The 20,267-nt window shown below is 36.4% G+C and overlaps 1 protein-coding gene across 20 annotated transcripts in view; it reads right to left on the bottom strand.

Annotated features, from left to right (window-relative positions):
• The window catches only part of LOC126759958 (voltage-dependent calcium channel type A subunit alpha-1), a 142,278-nt gene extending 123,968 nt beyond the window's left edge, over nucleotides 1-18,310 (bottom strand). For 18 of the 20 annotated variants that reach the window (XR_007667128.1, XM_050475237.1, XM_050475220.1 and 15 more), the window contains exons 1-2: nucleotides 15,238-15,349; nucleotides 6,980-8,581 (exon numbers count right to left, since the gene is read on the bottom strand). Coding sequence is in view for 1 of the 20 variants with exons in the window: in XM_050475234.1 (XP_050331191.1) it covers nucleotides 18,063-18,310 (248 nt within the window). In the remaining 19 variants the exon portion in view is untranslated. Of the gene's footprint in view, nucleotides 1-6,979; nucleotides 8,582-14,509; nucleotides 14,578-15,237; nucleotides 15,350-18,062 lie in introns of those variants that run through there. The other 2 variants (XM_050475221.1, XM_050475234.1) reach the window with 2 other exon arrangements.
• Nucleotides 18,311-20,267: the final 1,957 nt, after the last annotated feature.

Raw genomic sequence — 20,267 nt, 5'->3', positions numbered from 1 at the left:
TATGCGGCTCATTTATTACTTCTGACGCAGCGACTGCTTCATACGCTACTCTGCGTGGAAGGCCAAGAAGCTTTTAAATATGCGTGTACTGAAGCCATACATACATTTCGGTTCTACCAACTTCAGTGCTGGATTTGAATTTAAGTAAGCTGGAGTTTTGCCCTACAAATCAAGTGAGGCACTTGTTTGGTCCACTGCTGTTGTCGACTGGTACAATCGCGAATGGTGTGATTTTTACAGACTTGCAGACTCCGAATCGAACATGCGAGTGTGTGTAGAGTGAATATATACTAATATGAATATATAGTATATGTAAATATGTATATGTAAAAATATGTTTAATTCATATAACAGTATATATGAAGCGGCAAGTGTTGAATATGTTTTGTGTAGATTTTCTTTGCTGAACCTACAAGAGGCGACACCGCGTCGCTACTGCCGCTATAAATAATAGTAAAGATATATATATATATGTATATATATTTGTATTTGAATATATACATTTTATTATTCCGGTCAATATATAAACATACGTTTATACATTTGCATATGTTTGTATCAAATATCTCAAATATTTGTTACCAACTTTTCGTTCAACGCTTTTTGTGCTCAGCAAGAGTGCTCTTCGTAGTTGATCTTATTTATATCAATGAATTCTTAGGCAGACTTTGAGTGGAATAAGACCAAAACGTTAAAGAAATTATAATCACACTATGAGCATACGTTTTATAGCTCTCATTTCATTTATAGAACAACTTAGCTGAGAAACAAGAAAAAACGTCAATTTGAAGTGCATCAAAGCTGTAATACCCTTCACAGGTGCATTTATTATAACTACTATACAATGTGTATATAAGTATATAGTTGTAGTATAACTAAATCCAATAACGCAACCGGTCAGCGGTTTGCACCCAATGGAACACATTTTGCTAGAAGTTTCTAGCCATAAAATGATACAAACAACATGCAAGAATTGTGAAGCGTTGCCTTGTAAAGTAAACCATGCAAAATTTCGTGAAGAAAAAGTTTTCCACACAAAGACTAACTTTTGATCGATCAGAGGTAAGGCAGCTATAACTTAAGGTTGGCAGATATCGGCTGTTCCGACAAATGAGCAACATCTTAGAGAGAAAAGAAAGTGTGTAAACATGTGTCAGCTAGATATCTCAAAACTTGAGTTACAAATTTGACGAAGAAACAGACGGACATGGCTAAATCGACACAGCTCGTCACGCTCATCATTTATCCATAAAATATATATATACATACAAGGTCTGTCGCAAAAGAAACAGGACTGTTAAAAAAACAACAAAAAATTAATATTTTTCAAAAGTTATATTTTTTTATTCAAAGTTCATGCACATTACTACGGGATAGGCATTGACCACCATAAACTTTTTTCATCATAGTTATCCAATTGTCTTAAAATTTTTACGAAATGTCAACAAGAGATCAAACTTTTTATTTCATATATCCACCAATAGGTGGCGCCACCAGAAACAGTTATATTTAAAAAGTTATGTTTCTTTTGCGACAGACCTTGTATATATATATTTTATGGGGTCTCCGACGCTTCCTTCTGGGTGTTGCAAGCACCTAAGCAAACTTATTTACCCTGTTTACGATATAAACATATTTTTCTTCACCATATGCAGTCATTTTAATTTGTTAGATGAGTATTCTCTTGAGAGAGTATACTCCTATTTACAACTAAACACATACATATGTGCATAGTAATACCCTGTAGAGGCACACAAGCTACCTATTTGAATATGCTTTAAGTAAATAAAAATGAAAGTACATACATATTAAAGTATGCCCACATCTGTCGTTTTGCGAATTTATACACCTAACCATATAATTATCAGAGTGCTTAAAACAATTAACTTTCAGTAGCTGTATAAGTAATTGGAATCCCTAATCCTCTCACAACTTTCTTCAGCACAGAAAAGAAGGGCAAGAGCAATTATAGTAAACATAAGTTTGAATATAAATTCTTTTTATACCCTGAACAGGGCATATTAAGTTTGTCACGATGTTTGTAACACCCAAAAGGAAGCGTCGAGACCCTATAAAGTATATACATATATAAATGATCAGTATGTTGAGCTGAGTCGATTTCGTCTGTCTGTCTGGCGTCCGTCTGTATATATACGAACTAGTCCCTCAGTTTTTAAGATATCCTTTTGAAATTTTGCAAACGTTATTTTCTCTTCAAGAAGCTGCTCATTTGTCGGAACGGCCGATATCGGACCACTATAACATATAGCTGCCATATAAACTGAACGATCGGAATCAAGTTCTTGTATGGAAAACTTTCACATTTGACAATATATCTTCACCAAATTTGGTACAGATTATTTTCTAAGGCAACAATGTAATCTCCGAAGAAATTGTTCAGATCGGTTAACTATAGCATATAGCTACCATACAAACTAAACGATCGGAATCAAGTTCTTGTATGGAAAACTTACACATTTGAGAATGTATCTTCACCAAATTTGGTATAGATTATTTTCTAAAGTAACAATGTAATCTCCGAAGAAATTGGTCGGATAGATTACACATAGTTACTAAAAGATATGCACCTGTGAAGGGTATATTAGCTTCGGTGCAAGCGAAGTTAACGTTTTTTCTTGTTTTATATTAAGAATTGAATGAATATTATCTTAGCAGTTTTAGCTTTACCTTCGATCGCACCGTAGAAAGAAAGTACTCGTATTTCTCAATCTTTATAAAATTTCAATATCACACAACTTTTATTGAACTCCGACATCTTTGTTCGCTGACAAAGATGCTTTCAATGACATATATAGCTGAAAGTACCTCACACGTCGCATGAAAATGTTTGGTATTATATTTTTAGTAAAACTCCGAAAAACTCCTGTGGTGCATCAAGTCGCAAAACAAAGCTATACCTGGTATAGATGAGTGGCAGCTGATCAAGGAGGAAAAACCGAACAAAGCAAGTAGACCAATTCTGGTGGCCATTTGCGATGAGTCCGTTGAGGCTCTTAAGAAGACTGACTACAAAATCAGCTTTGGAATTCGCAAGGCCAGGCTAAAAATGTTCCAAGGCGACAAAGCGGCTGACGAAGACGACACAGAAGAGGTCGACGACGGGCATCAAAGAAACCTGAGATGCCCAATAGCTTAAGCTGCGTACAGGTCAACCTGCAGCACTCGAAGAGTGTTACAGCGAATCTGGCAACCCTCATAATCGAGAGGGGCATCGACATCAGCCTAATACAGGAGCCCTAGGTTAATGAAGACACCATTAAGAGGCTAAACAGCAGCAACTATAACCGTTTTTTATACACGAAACAAAGGTAAACCTAGAGCATGCATCCCTATCAATAGCAGTAGAAATGCATTTCTTTGTCCTAATTACAGCACAGCAGATATCACAGTGGCAAAGGTGGAACAGAAGGAAAATCCCTTCTTCTTGGTTTCGGCCTACTTGGCCCAATACGAGGACATACCACCGGCACCGCTCACCAGACTAGTAGAGGACAACAGGAAGGAAGATGTCCTAATAGGGTGTGATGCAAACGCAAGGCACACTATATGGGGTAGCTCCAGTATAAACACCAGAGGTGAGTCACTCTTGCAGTATATTCTGAATAGCAATCTAAGTATATGCAACAAGGGCGATAAGCCAACCTTTATTTTCCCAAGCTCTGATAGGCTTCCGGGGTGGGAGGAAGTGCTGGACCTCACGATATCAACAGACACAGACAATCTCGTTGTGGACCATGTCGGATCACTGCTGGATATTCTTCAGTTAATTATTATTAAAATTTAAATTCAGTCAAGAGTAAAGAAATAGAAAAGAACTTGTCCATTCAGGTAGATAGGTAGAGAGGAGTGCAGCCTTGTTGTCTATCGGGCTCAATTAGTACTTGATATGCCATTTTGATACACTATTCGTAGAACCTTCTGTATCTGCTATCACGTTTCACCTTGTCTCTCAAACCATTTTGAGGTTTCGATGAAGCTACTTATGTCTGATATGCCAAGGCCAGTAGCGCCGCCTGGCTATCCGTAAATATAGTTGCTTTATGTATATTCTCGTGGTTTTCCAAATCTTTTATTTTGTACAAGTACTTAGGAAACTGAAAAATGTGTTCTTAAAAAACTGGAAGAGTTCAGCTACAACTTGGAAACAGTAAAACATAAAAATAAGGGGCCGTGGGAAATATTTCGATCAACAGTCGATTCTTAAGAATATAGTTTTTGAGTAAAAATTAAAATTTTAAAGCCTTTTGCTCCTCTTTAATCATTTATGTTTTAAGTATCTACTGCACAAAAATATTTTTTCATAGTATTTAAAAATCCCTTTACAGCCATAAATATTGTAGTCTGTTAGGAAGTTCCAATGGATTCACATTTTTGTAAGCAACAACTTCGTTTAAAAATTTTCAAAGGTGTGATTATCTGTTAGCTCTTCACTTTCTAGATTGGCAACACCAACTAAACGTCGACAGAAAATAGCACAGGCCAACACTCAATTTGCTTCTTTGAATATATCAACTGATTCTAGTTAATTTGGGTGCACTGAATTCAAATCTGTAATCATGAAAACTAGAGCTGATAGAGACAAACTGATTACAGATTTGAATTCAGCGCGCCCAAGTTAACTAGAATCAGTTGATAAATTCAAAGAAGCAAAATTTTTTTTTAATTTCGTCGGGCTTAATCACTTAAACTACACAGTGATTAAGACCAAAACAGAGTTTGGTTGAGAGCTTTTGACTAAATCTCTTCATATTACCATTGTAGTTACATTATTATTTGTTATAATTGAATTCAAAATCCAATTCGAAATGTATTTGTTCTATTCCTTTTACTACAGTTTCTGTTGGAACATTGAATGGAGCAAAGCATTTTATGGTATTTTTCGTTTAAAACCGAAATAGATATAAATTTGTGTTATAGAAATGTGTAATTTTGTTCGAAGAAAAATATGTACATATATATAATATATGTATTAATAAATATAATTCAATGGCCAAATACCCAATGAATCACTCAAACATCTCACCGAATGTAATATTCGCTTCAGTGCTCATTATAAACTAGAAGTTTTGTGTTTTTGCTGCGATAATAGATGGAGCATGGTCCGAAATTCTATAGACAGTCATCCGAGTGGGATGTATCCCTGTTGTTGAACCAAATCGAAATTACGGTGTCCGCATAAAATAATTTTTATTCTACGATTTTGAAAGGGTAAAACATCAGTAGCGACTGTTAAAGGAAATGATTATAACATTATGAATTCCCTAAGTGCTACTCTGATTTACCGTTAACAGTTACAGAAAAGCACAGATTTTATGCATATAATTAAAACTGTCAACTTGATTTTAATCCATTTTGCTAGCAGATATCAGAACATTTGTTTAAAGATCTCTTTAAATTAGTAACAGATATCAGAAAAGACCAACTTCTTTTTTATTATACAAGAGGTGATATTGCGACAGAACGATGGTAGCGAAATAGGGTAGAGCAAATACATCCAAAAAGATTAACAGGGCACCCCTCCCTTTTTTGCCCACTGCTTTGAATCTTGGTGGTTAGCGACCTACTCAAAGGACTCGAGAAACGAAGCTGTCAAATGACCGTCTGCGCTGATGACTTTGCTCTTTTGTTTAAAGGAAAATTTCTATATACCACCTACGAGCTAACCCAAAAGAACCTCAAAATAATATCGGACTACTCACTGGTCGTTTAGAAATGGCTAAACTGTCAATCCAAGTAAATTTGAAATGGTTTTATTTATCAGGAGGTGAAAATCCAGACGTGTCTCTCCTCCCATTTTCGGAGGCTCATGCCTTTAAATTGCTTATAAAGTAAAATACCTGGTTCTTATCCCTGATGAAAAGCATTAATGGAGGCAAAATAATGAGGATAGCGCAAAAAAGGCATTGCTTGCCTTTTATTGTTGATTGTAGAGGATATGTAGGGAAGAGGTGGGGACTCTCATTCACAAAAGCATTTAATGCGATTTTACACCCAGCATCCATAGATACTTCCTGCATGTGCATTGCTGCGTTGGTCGCTCTAAGGCTCAGAGAAGCCAGGTATTTGAAAGGGTCCAAAAAAGAACACACTACAATTCTCTAATTCTGCAATTGCTTCTCTGAACATTTGGACCAAGCTACTTCAATATAAGGCTCGTTTGGGTTCCTAGAGCGTGGAAACTTCATAGTCGATGAGCTAGTTAGAGGGGGAACGCTTACCTTGCTCATATCGGAATATGAACAAATTGGGTTCCCGTTGTCATCTTGCGTTCAAGTACTGGACCTATTTATCTCGCGTGCGATTAGCAAGCTTTGGTTGACGACCAACCTCTGCGTGACTGCGAGTAGCCTTCTGGCCTAGCGTAGAACGTAGAAAACCTACTAAACCACTTGCCCGTAGCAAAGTGTATGTTGCCGCGGTAGTAGGAGTTCTTACTAGACATTGTTAAATAGGCATTCCTGCTGTAAGGTTCAAAATCCAAACGAATGCAAATTATTAAAGTTGAGGTGGAAACATTCAGCTACTTCTCTTCTTTTGTGCAATTTTTGCGAGACTAAGATTGAAGCATCTCGGCAGTCGTAGCTTCGGCGATGCAATAGACATTTGCGAAACTGACATTAGCCGTCTCAACGAATTTGTGATCGTCTCAAAGTGTTTCGTCGATTTACGAGGGCCTTTACGATCAATTTTATGGGGATACTAAGTATCACAATGGACTTAGTCAGCTGATATCCAAGTAACAAATACCCATAAAAAGACTAATTTTTCCCAAAGTGCAATAATGAAAATACTGTAAAGTATAAATATAAATACTTAATAATTCTAAGGTATTTTTTACGCAATCGTGTTTCGAATGAGATCACACAGTAAAGGTTTTCACGGCAAAAGCTTTTATAAAAATGATTTACTCATATAGCAAAGGTTATGTATATTCTTATGCGAGGAGCTGTGCACCTACCGTCAATGTATCCAAATTCTGATGGTTTATAGAAGACCGCTTGGCCATAGTTGTGCTACACCAGATGCACGACTACACTCATTTCTCCGGATTGACACGTCATTTACGTGGCAAGCAATCGACTATTTGACATTTAACACTGATGACACGAACAGTTTAACGCGTTGATCGAAGAAGAAGATAAATACGAAGTGAAACGAACAGAAAATTCGAAGCAGACGTTTACGGCGAGGGAAACTCTATTTTGCAAAATTCACGAAGCAATAAACAAGTTTATTTGTGTGTTTTTTTTTTTTTTTTTTTTGGTTAGTGGCGAATCTCAAGCTATACAAAAATGACAAATTTAACTAAACGCCGCCAAGCGCGTAAATGTTTACGTTTGTATGTATGTACTGCAGTTTTGACGCAGCAGTCAGCGATGTAAATGCTTATATACGTAGTAGGCGGTAGGCGTGTGCAGTTGTTATATACACAAGCTACGTAATGGACGATTTACACTAATTAGCTTCAGTTAATTTGTTGCTGTTGTTGACTAGCAGTTATATTTCCCGTGCGTTAATGCTTATTTTTTGCTTAAGTGTGGTTTCTAATCGCCGTTGCATTGGTTATTATTAAGTTAAGATGAATCCTTTGGTTCGATGAGTATACGGAGTTTCTACCTTGTTGCATTTATTTACAGTAACTTATTGCTTAAGCATTTATTATGTTGTATTATTATTAGTATTTATATCAGGTTAGTTTAGTTTTTTACTTTTGATTAATTTACTATTTCACTAGATTAATATAATTCAATGCCACTATATGTCACCACTGTGAGCGGTAACCCAAGTTGAAGCTTACTTTGACTTTTGACTTTCACCCGCTGATTTGTTTGATCTTTGTATTTAGCATAAGTTGCAAAATCACAAATTTTCTGGTTTTTTGCAAATTCAATGCGAGAGAAAATAAATCACAGAAATCACAGATTAATTAGAAAATTTTTATTTACACATATTTGCAATGTTGCTCTTCTTATAATTTAATGCGGCTGAAAGTTGTTATATATTTTTGCATTCATTAGTAAACTTCAATTGCAATTAAATTTTTCGGTATACACGCCAAACTTGGCGATATTTATTTGTATATGTTTTTGCTTTTTAGGTAGTATATAGTCGGCCACAATTGGGCTACGCTTGTTTGTTGTTGAATATTTACAGGTGTTGTTGGTTGATTATGATGAGTTGAGGTTTAATTTTACAGATGAGAATTGCGACGATTTTGGCGATTTGCAAACATAAACACACGCACACACACTCACACCTGCATACATTGCAGTATGTAGAGATATTGGAGATACATTTTTTTTTTTAATTTTCACGCAATTATTATTTTAATTTTATTTTTTTTTATTGGGGAGGCAGTGGTGTGCGTGATACGCCTGGCTTTGATTTGATTATTTTATAAACAATTACTTGTATTTAACTTTTTTATTTCTATGCACTTATTTTACTGTAAAAAATTGTGTTTGTAACTTTTTTCTATTTACTGCAAGCTATTTTCAATTAATTCGGTTTGTTTTTGTTTTGTTTAATATCTCTGTGTTTCACCACATTAAATCCTTCCCTTATAAATAGTAAAAACAATATTAATAAACTCTGAAACAGTTTTTATTTTCTGAAACACGTGTCTGTGCTTCGTGCGCTGACTAACTTCCTGAACTTTTTATCAGAAATATATTTCCTCAATTGCACAGCAACGACTTTTGGCAACGTACGAATTTTTCAAACATTCAAATTCTTTATTCGTCCCTTTAAAATCTTCAAAAAATGTGTGAATGAATGTATGTGCGTACAACGAAACCAAACCCCCGCCGACACCGTGCCCAGCAGTGTCGCTGCACTGTCATTGTTGGGCTGCGAAGCTGTGCAGTCGGCAGCGCTGCCATAAACAACGACAACGCGTTCGCATTGTCTTCGTCATCACGCAATTCGTTTTTATTTATATCTTCAGTTTTATGCTCACACACACTAAGGCCAACACATTACATTATTTTCATTTATCACAGCAAGGATTCACACACGCACACATTCGTTATGTGTTGGTGGGCTTTATTCACCATAACATTCCAGCGCTGTTATCGGCATTCCCTTCAACCTTCACCACATGTTTACTTCGTGCACGCATGCACTAGTAATCCAGTGTGTGAATAAGAGTTTCTATGCCAGCACGTGCGCAATCCTTCGTTAAGTTTTACTTCCTTTCGATTTACCACTTCCAGTCGTGCACTAAAGTCTCTCACACATTTTATGTGGTTGTGATTTCTCTGCGCTCTATATGATTCTTCTTCTTTACTTTATCCTCATTATTTTATTTTTGTGCGCCCGATATTAGTTGACATTTCTTTAGTTTCGGTTTAAATCAAGAATCACCCGAGCAAGCATATAAATATTTTAGACTCATTCACCCACGCTAATATATAGTATGTATCAATGTCAAACAATTTCAGTAGAAAAAGCCTAAATCATCAGCGGCCATTGTTCTTTGGTACGACGTTGCGTATGCGCAACTTTTAAATACTTCACTGCAGAGCATGAATTACCTCGTCATAGCATTGAATATACTAATTTGTAAGTGGGAAATGCCTCTAGAATTAAAAAAAAAAATTAAAAATATTTTCTTCGATCTAATCAATTGAATCGATCTATTCAAAAATATATTCCCGAAGTTTCAGTGGTTCACTCCGAATATTTTCGAAGAAATAGGCCCCAGAACCACACCACTCATTTCCTCGAAACTCACTTTTTTATGCGGCCGAATTATTTAACCGATTTACTTGAGCTAAAGCGTATTTGATAGACAATTTTATACTCAAGTGCGCGATAGAGCGCTTTTCCGAGAAAAATGGCATTTTGTTGTTTAACTATTTTGATGTCGAAAAACACAGGTAAAAATGGTACTTTTCACAAAATCCAGGCCTACATTCTCAATTTTTCGAAATTCTCAAAACCACTCTACTATGAATTTGGATACTTTTATCGTTTCAGATAAGAAGCCTAGCTAGGCAGTTGACTGCCAAAAAATTTCAATCAACGGGATCATTAATATTTCCGCTTTTTTACATAAAATTATTTTTATTTAGAAGTTCAATAATACCTCTTAACATATATGCAGAAAAAATCGGATGTGATCTGTTTTTATTCTCCCATATTAAAAGTGGAAAAAATACCTTTTTTGACGGTACTAGAGGTACAGTTCCCCACCTCCCTTAAGTTATTTCTAACTATATTTTGGACAAGAATCTAAGGTTGCAGAAACGTCTAACGTCGATAATACTTCCATTCAAAACTGCCGATATTTAAATTCTTATTCGACTGAGTTTGGAAAGAAATTGCTGTGGAGGATGAGGTCTACGGTGTTTATAACGTTTGATTATTTGCAGATGTACAGTTCTTTTGATCAAGTTTCCTCAGTAGTTTAGTTTTGTGTACAATTTCATGGCGATCTGCAGCTCAAAACGGAATAAATATGAGTGATCCTACACAAAACTAATTATATCAGTCAGAAACTTGCTTGTACTGATGTAGTTAGAGCTTATAAAGGTCATGCAATCGGTTGCCTACTACGCCACCACGCTAATTCCCAAAGTTTCGTATTCTTTAACCTCACATATAGTCATTTATTAATTTACGATCAGTACGAAAGGCACATAAGATATTGTTTTCTGACTCCAAATTAAGCCAAGAGTTATGATAGTTGCCGCTCATATCGTCACATTCAATGTGTACCCTGAAGACTAGTTACTACTTAGCAATATTAGCGGTATGGAAATATTTACGAAAGAAAAACAAGTGCATAGAACGTGCAGGAAAGAGCTTGGGATTTCTCCAATGAAAAAGTCGTTTTGGTCAAGGCTAAATATATTTTTTTCCTTCACTACTAATAGTACCATCATTAATGCGTAGGGAAGCTAAAATTTTTCAGTTAGACTATTATTTGAAACAAGAGTAAACTTAATTAGCAGATCATGTCTCTTTAAAGGGCATTAGTAATCCTTTTTTAAAAGAAAAAACATCGACGATAAAAACATGGTTCAAAATGTCAGTCGGACGAGTGATTACTACTTTTTGTTTCCGAAACAATGAGAAGAGCCATCAGCTAAGGCGACTCTTTGTGTTGTCGGGGAAAGTATATTAAACACAATAGAATAGCAAGCATTCCTCAACTTTGCACAAATTTTTCTAGACAAAAAATGTCTAAAGCTCGGGACAGTTTTTCGGTCAATGAAGAGCAAATTGGTGCAAAGACTGCTTCAAAAACCTGGCAAATATCCGGTAATATTTGAAGAATATATGTCGTTGCAAACAATTAAATTGGTATACTTACGGTAAATTACTTGTAAAACAAATCTTCCTATCCAATGGCTAGTGCAAAATATTTGTATAGCTTACTAAATTGGCCACGAAGTTGGAAACACGCAGAAGGGAACGTCGGAGACCACAAATGATGTATATGTATGAATGATCAGCGATTCATCCATGTCCGTTTGTCTGTTTATATATACATACATATATGACTTAGTCCCTAGTCAGTTTTTGAGACTTGTAATTTTTCGCATGTTAAGCTACTCATTTGTGGTTAGGAACGGCCGATATCAGACTCCTTTAGTATATAGCTACCATACAAACTGAAGGATCAAAATAAAGTGCTTGTATGGAAACGTTTTTCAATTGTCAAGATATCTTCAAGAGATTTGGCATGGATTATTGCCTAATTAATGCAATATCCGAATAAATGATTCAAATCGAATGACTATAACATATAGCTACTTACAAACTGAACTATCAGAATCAAGTTTTTTTATGGAAAACTTTTTCATTTGGCGAGAGACATTTATAAAATGTGGCATGGGTTATTGCAACGGTGAATTCTTCGAAGAAATTGTGCAGATCGAGTCACTATAGCATAAAGTTGCTATACAAAATGACCGAACAAGTAAAAAGTTGTAAGGAATTTTTGTAGATGTAAAAAGCATTAGAGAACTTCGATGCGACCGAAGTTACCTTTTTCATGTTTCTATACATATTTTATTCATATGCAAAAGCTAAGAAGAAAAGGAAATAATCATAAACATAGCCTCAAATTGAATAGAATGAGACAAGCTATAATTTCGAATTTAAAATCTCGAAATTTGGTATGGTAAAGTTACGTAAATGATGTGTAAATATGATATAAGCCACACTGTATCGAAAATCAGACAATACTCAAGATATTGTGTTAACTTCGTTTGATTAATTATATGGACTTCGAAAAATTATAGTCGAAAATAGCATAAATAGATCGTAATGGTAAAAATATCGCTATACAAAAGAGTTCATTACAGATTTGTTGGTCCAACCCCCAAAAAATACCAGTCAAGGGCATTTTACAAAAGTTGTTGCATAGTTTAAGGGGACGCATTTCAAGCCTATTACCTTCAACGCTCACGTTTTGTGTAGAAGGAATGTAAGTTGGAAACTCTTTATTGACACTTTGCTGTCAAATTCTCAAAAATATAATTTTTAGTTTTGATTTTCAAAAGGTGCTATGTCTGTGCTATTAACTATTTAGCTCAGGTATAGTTTAAATAGGGTCACAAAGGAATGTATATTAATAACTGCCATATAAGGTTAGCGTTAAGCTAAAAAATAATTTCGTTCAAGTTTCTATTCAAAATTGGGTTGAACTTTATTTACATATCTTCTGTTATGTCTTCACATTTTCCTCAATGTTCATATCTTGTCGGCAACAACAACAATTCTAGCAAATCCAGAATGAAAACAAGTGAACGCCAAACAAACAGAAAAATCAGCAAAATTTTAAGAATAGAGTGCACAAAAAGGAAAAAGGGATTCGATTATTTGACGAAACATGCTAGATTTTTTAAGCAACGCTTTGTTTTTGTATTTTATTGTTTTATATTTGTATGGTTAGCAGTAAGGGTAGCTGGAAATGGGCCAAATACAACACATGGTGAGCGGGCGAAAGCAAGGCAAGTGTCAATGTATTGGTTGAAAATGGTGACGACGATATTTTTGAGCAGGAAAGAGCAGCTTCAATAGTGTATTAATCGGGAACAGAAAATGATATAACTGCAGCATATTGCAAAAAAAAAAAACATTCACACTGAATTCAACTATCTTAGGTTAAAAACAATAATATTTCCAGTAAACGCAAACACGCGCCTACGTACACACACGCGCACAGTGGCACACGAGCTGGGTATACTAAACACTGGTTTAGTAGTTGATGGGATTTGGTCGAATCGCTGCACGCTGCCAACGATGGTCAACAAGAAAACGAATGCGCTAGCTAAGGCAGCGACAACGGGCACAAAGGAGCTGTGGCAGCGGCGCCGTCGATGACGATACCGACATTGTGTGAACGACAGCAACGGCGACGTTGTGACTGGGTCGCTGCCTGTTCGTTACGTTACTTAGCTCCTTTGGATGTTTCAGAGCAACGCAGGAGGGTGATGCCGAAAATGCCGGAATGGTGTCTTGGATGAAAAGTGTGTTGACAAGTGGGACGAGATGCAGGTCATCGCGTAAGTTTCTGCATAATTAATTGTCTTTTTTGGTTAAAGCGTGATCTAATTTTAGTCGCAGTAGGGTACTAAAACTTAGTATTGCCACAAGCGTTAGTATGTTGGAACGTTAGATATGTTAGTACGTTAGAATATATATGCTATATATTCAAAGACACTTGGAGCTTTTCACAGAATTACTTTGCACTTATCATTGACTTGCCACTTTCATGTTTTTGAATTTTTTACTTTTTGCGCAAATATTCGATATTGCTGAAGTGAAGATGGGTGTAAATTTCTATGCGGATTTCCGATTTTCGTTTAACTTTCGTGGTTTAATTAAATGTATTGAGTAGCACCTGCCACAAAACTCGATGTTCACTCATATAAACACCAACACATTAGCACCATCAGCACCACCGTTGTATTTCGTGTCGAAAATTTGAAAAAAAACCTTTTTAATTGAAATTATACAGCTATTCGCACACTGCTTCACTTTATTTAACACACTTTCGAACTTGTTTACGGTTTTTGCACTCTTTTCATAATGAGCATAAATGGAAATAAAATTTTCATACTTGCTCCACATTTTCAATATTTTTCATGTAGGTATAAGAATACTCCTCCGCCGTCGGAAGCGTCTCATACACCCTCTTGCGTACACACACACTTGGCTGCTGCCTATACTACTTCTACTAATTTTGCTACTGCTCGTGCTGTGGCTGCCACTTTTCACTCCGGTAACACACAGCCCCAACCGAACATGCATGCACCCGTACACCACCCGCTGTCCCACTAACACTCTCTACGTGTATATTGAATTTTCCGTATATAGCACAGAAAAAATTTTTCCCAATCACACACGAAATTCATTTGAAGATTTTTCACATTTAAATGCATTTTCTTAACTTGAATTTATCACACAAAGTTGAAGCTGCACTTCATGCTCCTGCAGCTGCATACAATTTTCACTTTGATCCTAGTTTTACCCAATTTTTCTGAGAATTTTCCTGGAGCTATCAACGATTTTGTCTAACCATTCGGGGGAAAATTCAACGAACCTTACACTTCAACTTGGTCACAATGTATTACAAGCAGCTACATTGCTGCTATTACCGTTATGCATGTGTCGCTGTGTGCGTGTATCTTGGCTGGCGTTTGCATGTGTGCGTCAGCCAGGCCAGTCAATGTCTGTTGGCATGTTTGTGTGCTATGCGCGCGTGAGCGACCTGGAAGGCCCCAAATAGAACGAAACGAACATATGCCACACGGTGCGGAAACTTAGTGGACAACCAACTGGCCAAAACGTACACAAACTATACGTATTCACTTTGAATGCAGCACTGTGCGTCTTTGTTCTGCATCGTATCGTTGGTAACGAGTCATCCCTGTCACCCAAACGGCAATACCGTTACAACTCGCAAGGAAGCAAGGAAGTGCGCCTGCCAACCCTCTGTGCGCAGGGTTCGTTTGTTGGCATTGCCAACGCTAAGTGACGCTTATGTCAGTTTTGACGTTTCTCCTCGACTGCATGTATGGATGCATGTGTGTGTATGTATGTGTGGGAATTCGAATGACGTTACGCTGTGGGGGAGAACATGCAACGGAATGTGGGATGGAAGATTCACGTCACTGCAGCTAATTGATACTTTAAACAAATAGTTTTCCCCCTTCAAAACATTAATAGACAATCTAATTCCGGAAACTTGCACTTTACTTCAATGACGTCACATCGTCCATACACAGCTGTGAATTAATAGCACTTTTTTAAATCTGCCATACATATAATTTCACATTTTCTAAATAATTTGCTCGACTTGCTATACCTGGTCTCCTTTACAACTCACGAATAACTGTTTATCACTCTTTTCGACTGGAAATCGCAGCACTTTCCTATTGACTTGCTTCCATTCAACTTTTGTTGTCATCATAAATCTGCAAAGGCTGATGACGTTTTTATACAGAAGGTGGCGCTCTTTAAGTTAGGATTGTTTCCTTTCTCAATAATATGAACTAGATGGCGCTGTTACATATACCAGAGAACGGTTTTATTTTAAACAAATAGTGGATGCAATAGTTTACATAGTACAAGCCCCTTAATAGATGAAAGATGTACAATAGTTATGATTATGCTTAAAAAATCAAATAAAACTAAATATTTTAGAAGCTACAACCATATGACTGACGGGACTCAGCTGGGCTAAGCATAAAAATGATTAATTATATCATAACAATTCTTGGCTTTGAAGTGCCACGTTAACCAAATTCGACAATACCCCAACTTAAATGTTTAAATTGTACTGTTAAACTTAACATACTTCAATATTCCACCCCACAAATTTTAGAAAACTAATGTTATTTCATTTCACACAATATCAATGAATTTATTTTAATTTGGGTTCAAAAATCGGCAATAAATCAGTAAGAGTGATTGCACCAACGATTCTTACTGAAAAATCGAGTGAGTTAAATTTATTACTTCATAATTAAACATTAAAATAAATAAGATTTGATATGAAATACTTTTGCCATTTTAAATAATTTTAACTCAACATAACCTAAAATCATATTGTATATATGTAAAGGGTGATCCAAGTAGAGGTACTTTTTTCTATAGCCCTTTTTTGACAGATCAGGTCAATCGGTCATTTTATTTTTGTTCAGAATTGCTTGGCATTTCTTCATGGGAAGGCGTACGTCTGAAAAACGTTTACAAATCGCCCAACTTATGGTCAACATAATCGGCCTGCTAGGCGTACTATTCGCAACACCATCACCCTATCTTGAAACCCAGCATTCATTTTCATTCATTCATTTCGACCGAATAGACCATCTCCAGCTCGCAGTGAAGAAAATATAGCAGCCGTATTCGGGTATTTGGCGCCGTTCGCAGTAACTCGGACTGACGTATGGAACGACTTGGCGCATTTTACGTCGATATCTTAAATTGAAAGCGTACAAAATACAGCTTGTGCAAGAACTGAAGCCACCTTCCCAAGAGGCATCGCTTCACTATATGGTTTCTGGAAAAGTTCCAAGAAGATCCGATGTTTTCGAGCCTAATTTAGTTCAGCGATGAGGGCTAATGGGTATGTAAACCAGCAAAATTGCCGCATTTGAGATGAAGAGCAACATTTAGTGTGGTTTGTGGGTCGGTGGAATCCTCGCTCCATATTTCTTCAAAAATGATGGCGGTGAGAACGTAACCGACAATGACGACGTGAGATAATCTTCAAAAAATAAATGCCAAAGAATGTGCTTTCGAATGATTATAAACATTTCTATTAAAGTTGAAGTTTCGGTATTTTTTCATAAAAATTAGAGAACATCGAAACATCGATATTCACCATTCCTTATTGAACTAAGCAACGTCAATGCGTGAATTGATTTTCAGATATTCTCGAACTCATTCAAGAGTAGACACATTGATCGAAATCGGAATCGTTTTTGGTGGGAAATAGGTATGGTTGGACCATTTTTATACTCTTGCAACCAGTTGCTACAGAGTATTATAGTTCTGTTCACCTTACGGTTGTACCTAAGTAAAACTAATGCAAATTAGTTTTGATGTCTTCAATGCTCTCAAAACGGGTTCCACGAAATGGTAATTTGAGTTTTGGAAATAGGAAAAAGTCACGCGAGGCCATATCTGGAGAGTACGATGGTTGTTCGATGATATTTGTTGAATTTTTGTTCAAAAGCTCGTTCACAATGATCGCTTTGTGCGCTGGTGCATTATCGTGGTGCGAAATCCAACTGTTGTTCCGCCACAAATTTGGTCTTTTGCGGCGCTACGACTTTCAAAAGTCTTCAACCAAATATGACGAGCGCTCTCATGAGACATGTCTATTATTTGGGCTATCTCTCGCGAACTATAATGACGATTTTCGAGGCCCATTTCCTTTATTTTGTCGACGTTTTCTTCAGTTGAAGAGGTCGAAGGCCGTTCTGAAGGTGGCAAATCGTTCACTTCTTCTCGTCCCACTTTGAACGATTTATTCCAATCGTAAACTTGAGTTTTCGACATGGTTGAATCACCAAATGTTTTTTTTTTCAACATTTCCAACGTTTTGGCACAAGAAATTTCGTTTAAAACACAAAATTTCAAACAAACTCTTTGTTCAATATTTTTATCCATAGCAAAAATCGCAACGCACACAAAAGGTTGACTTGTTCTTAATGACGCCGTAAACAAACTAAATGACACATAGCAATAAAAATTGACGGAATAGTGGCTGACAGTTGTGCCAACCTGGGAGAAATTTTTTTTTTAAATATTCTCAGCGGGAAAATTTAACATGAGAATTTCCGGGTACTTATTTGACAGAATGCATGTTAATGTTTTATTTAGCTATGGTGTCTGTCATACACACCTTCTGCAAGACCGCGCATTAGATAATTCAGCTCGGTAGGGTATGGCTGCTGGTACTCGTCAGTACATCAGAAACATTACAATAAATTTTATTTAAAATTCAATGTCTTCTTCGAAATTAAAGAAGAAAGTAAAATGTTCATAAAGTTATAATAAAAATAACAACTTACATTATATCTCCTAATTTCAGTCTCGTTTGAATAAGAGCACAGCTTTTGTGGTCACTAGTTGTCACGGCGCGTCTGCGCCTCGGTGGTATTTTTGGCACATATTGCGTATTATACATGCCGATGCTACCGGGGCCTCCGCCCCCACTGTCTTCTAAGCTTGATGTCAACATGCCACCACTTATACGCACCATTGGCGATGAGCCTCTTCGTCGATTCGACATGTGACGTCCGGCAACACCTCCCAACATTCTAAAAAGAAAAAAAGATATGTATAGTAGTAACATTTATTCGACAAATGGTGTGTTAATTTGAATATTATCTTAACAGACTTGCGGGAGTGTTTTGTTATGTATAATATGAGCTATTTACTAATTTTTTGCCTTGGCTTATGGGAAAGGTCGTATTTGGTATAGTAGAGTTAGGTTTCCTCACTGAAAATGTAATGAATATTCTAAATTCAACTCGTTATATAAGATTAAAAAATTCTACCTTTAGAATTGTATAAAACATTGGAGTCTTATTTAAAAAATAGAAAATTTATGGTAAAAGTGGGAGACTTCATATCTGATGAACGACAGATAAGGGCTGATGTATCCCAGGGCAGTGTTTTAAGCCCAACACTATACATCATATATACAGCAGATCTTCCAACAGCTAATAATGTATTAACTTCAACTTTTGCGGGCGACACAGCTATAGTGAGCCGTAAAAAATGCCACATTTTAGCATCAAGAATATTAGCGAAGCATTTAAGTTCTGTCGAAGAATGGCTAGCGAACTGGCGTATAAATGTGAATGAACAGAAGTGTAAGCATATTACATTTTCGCTAAGACCAAAGATGTGCCCGGCAGTAAAAATAAACAATATTTTAGTACCCCAAGCGAACGAAGTATTCACCTAGATAGAAGACTTACGTGCAGAAAACACATCTCTAGTAAAATAACAAGTATGAAGATTAAAGCTGTAAATTTAAATTGGCTTTTAAATAAAAACTCCAAACTTAGCCTAGACAACAAAGTGCTTTTATATAATGCGGTCATAAAGCCGATTTGGATGTATGGTATTCAACTATGGGGTACGACCTGTGCAACTAATGTTGATATAATTCAAAGGTCCCAATCGGAGATGCTTAGAACAATTACGTGTTCACAGTGGTACATGCGTAATGAAAATATCCTCCATAAGGACCTTGGCATTTCTATGGTAAAGAAAGAAGTAGAAAATAGCAGAATTAAATAAACAAGGTCTGTCGCAAAAGAACTGTCAGGACTGTTAAAAAAACAACAAAAAATTAATATTTTTCAAAAGTTATATTTTTTTATTCAAAGTAGTTTCATTGTGCTTCGATACAGCGTTTAGCCCGGTCAATTAGCATTTCAAATGAGTGTTTAAGGTCATTTTTCGGAATGCTCTATAGCTGAAATGTCCTGAAACCAGTGTCCTTTCATGGGCAAATGAAGTTTTCCAAAAATCACAAGGTGCCAGATCAGGTGAGTAGGGTGAGTGATTAATGGGTTATATGGAGTTTTTTGTCAAAAAATCGCGCCAGGACCCTCCCTCACGGTATTGTGGTCGAGCACGACGAATGCGTGACAAAAAAAAAGGTAAAACACAGCATTAATCGTTTCGCCGGGTGGGACGAACTCTCGGCGTACAATATCCTCGGAATCGTAAAAACAAATCAACATTGTCTTTATTTTTGACTTCTGAAGACGACCGACTTCTGATCGTCACAGAGGTCCTCACGACCTTCTTGGAATCGCTTAGACCACTCATGCACATTACTACGGGACAGGCACTGATCACCATAAACTTTTTTCATCATTTGAAATGTTTCAGTAAACGTTTTCCCAAGTTTAAAACAAAATTTAATATTTGCTCTTTGTTCAAAATGCATTTTACGACCGATGACCAAAAGCTGCTGTCACTTTTTGATCGATAACATCGATTGTAGTTATCCAATTGTCTTAAAAGATCAAACTTTTTATTTCATATACCCACCAATAGGTGGCGCCACCAGAAACAATTATATTTAAAAAGTTCCGTTTCTTTTGCGACAGACCTTGTATATCTAAACTCCGAGATCACCCAGAGCTTTGGCTAATGCTTTGGCACATTCCTGCGATCAAACACGACTTAAAAGAAAAGATATGTCTGCAATTAAAGAACGACGTATCACCACTTGTGAAAATGGATCAGATCAC

Source organism: Bactrocera neohumeralis, chromosome 5, assembly GCF_024586455.1.
Source record: "Bactrocera neohumeralis isolate Rockhampton chromosome 5, APGP_CSIRO_Bneo_wtdbg2-racon-allhic-juicebox.fasta_v2, whole genome shotgun sequence".
NCBI classification, from domain to species: Eukaryota; Metazoa; Arthropoda; class Insecta; order Diptera; family Tephritidae; genus Bactrocera; species Bactrocera neohumeralis.
Note: the sequence above shows the minus strand (reverse complement) of the source record. Positions and strands in the feature narration are given on the sequence as shown.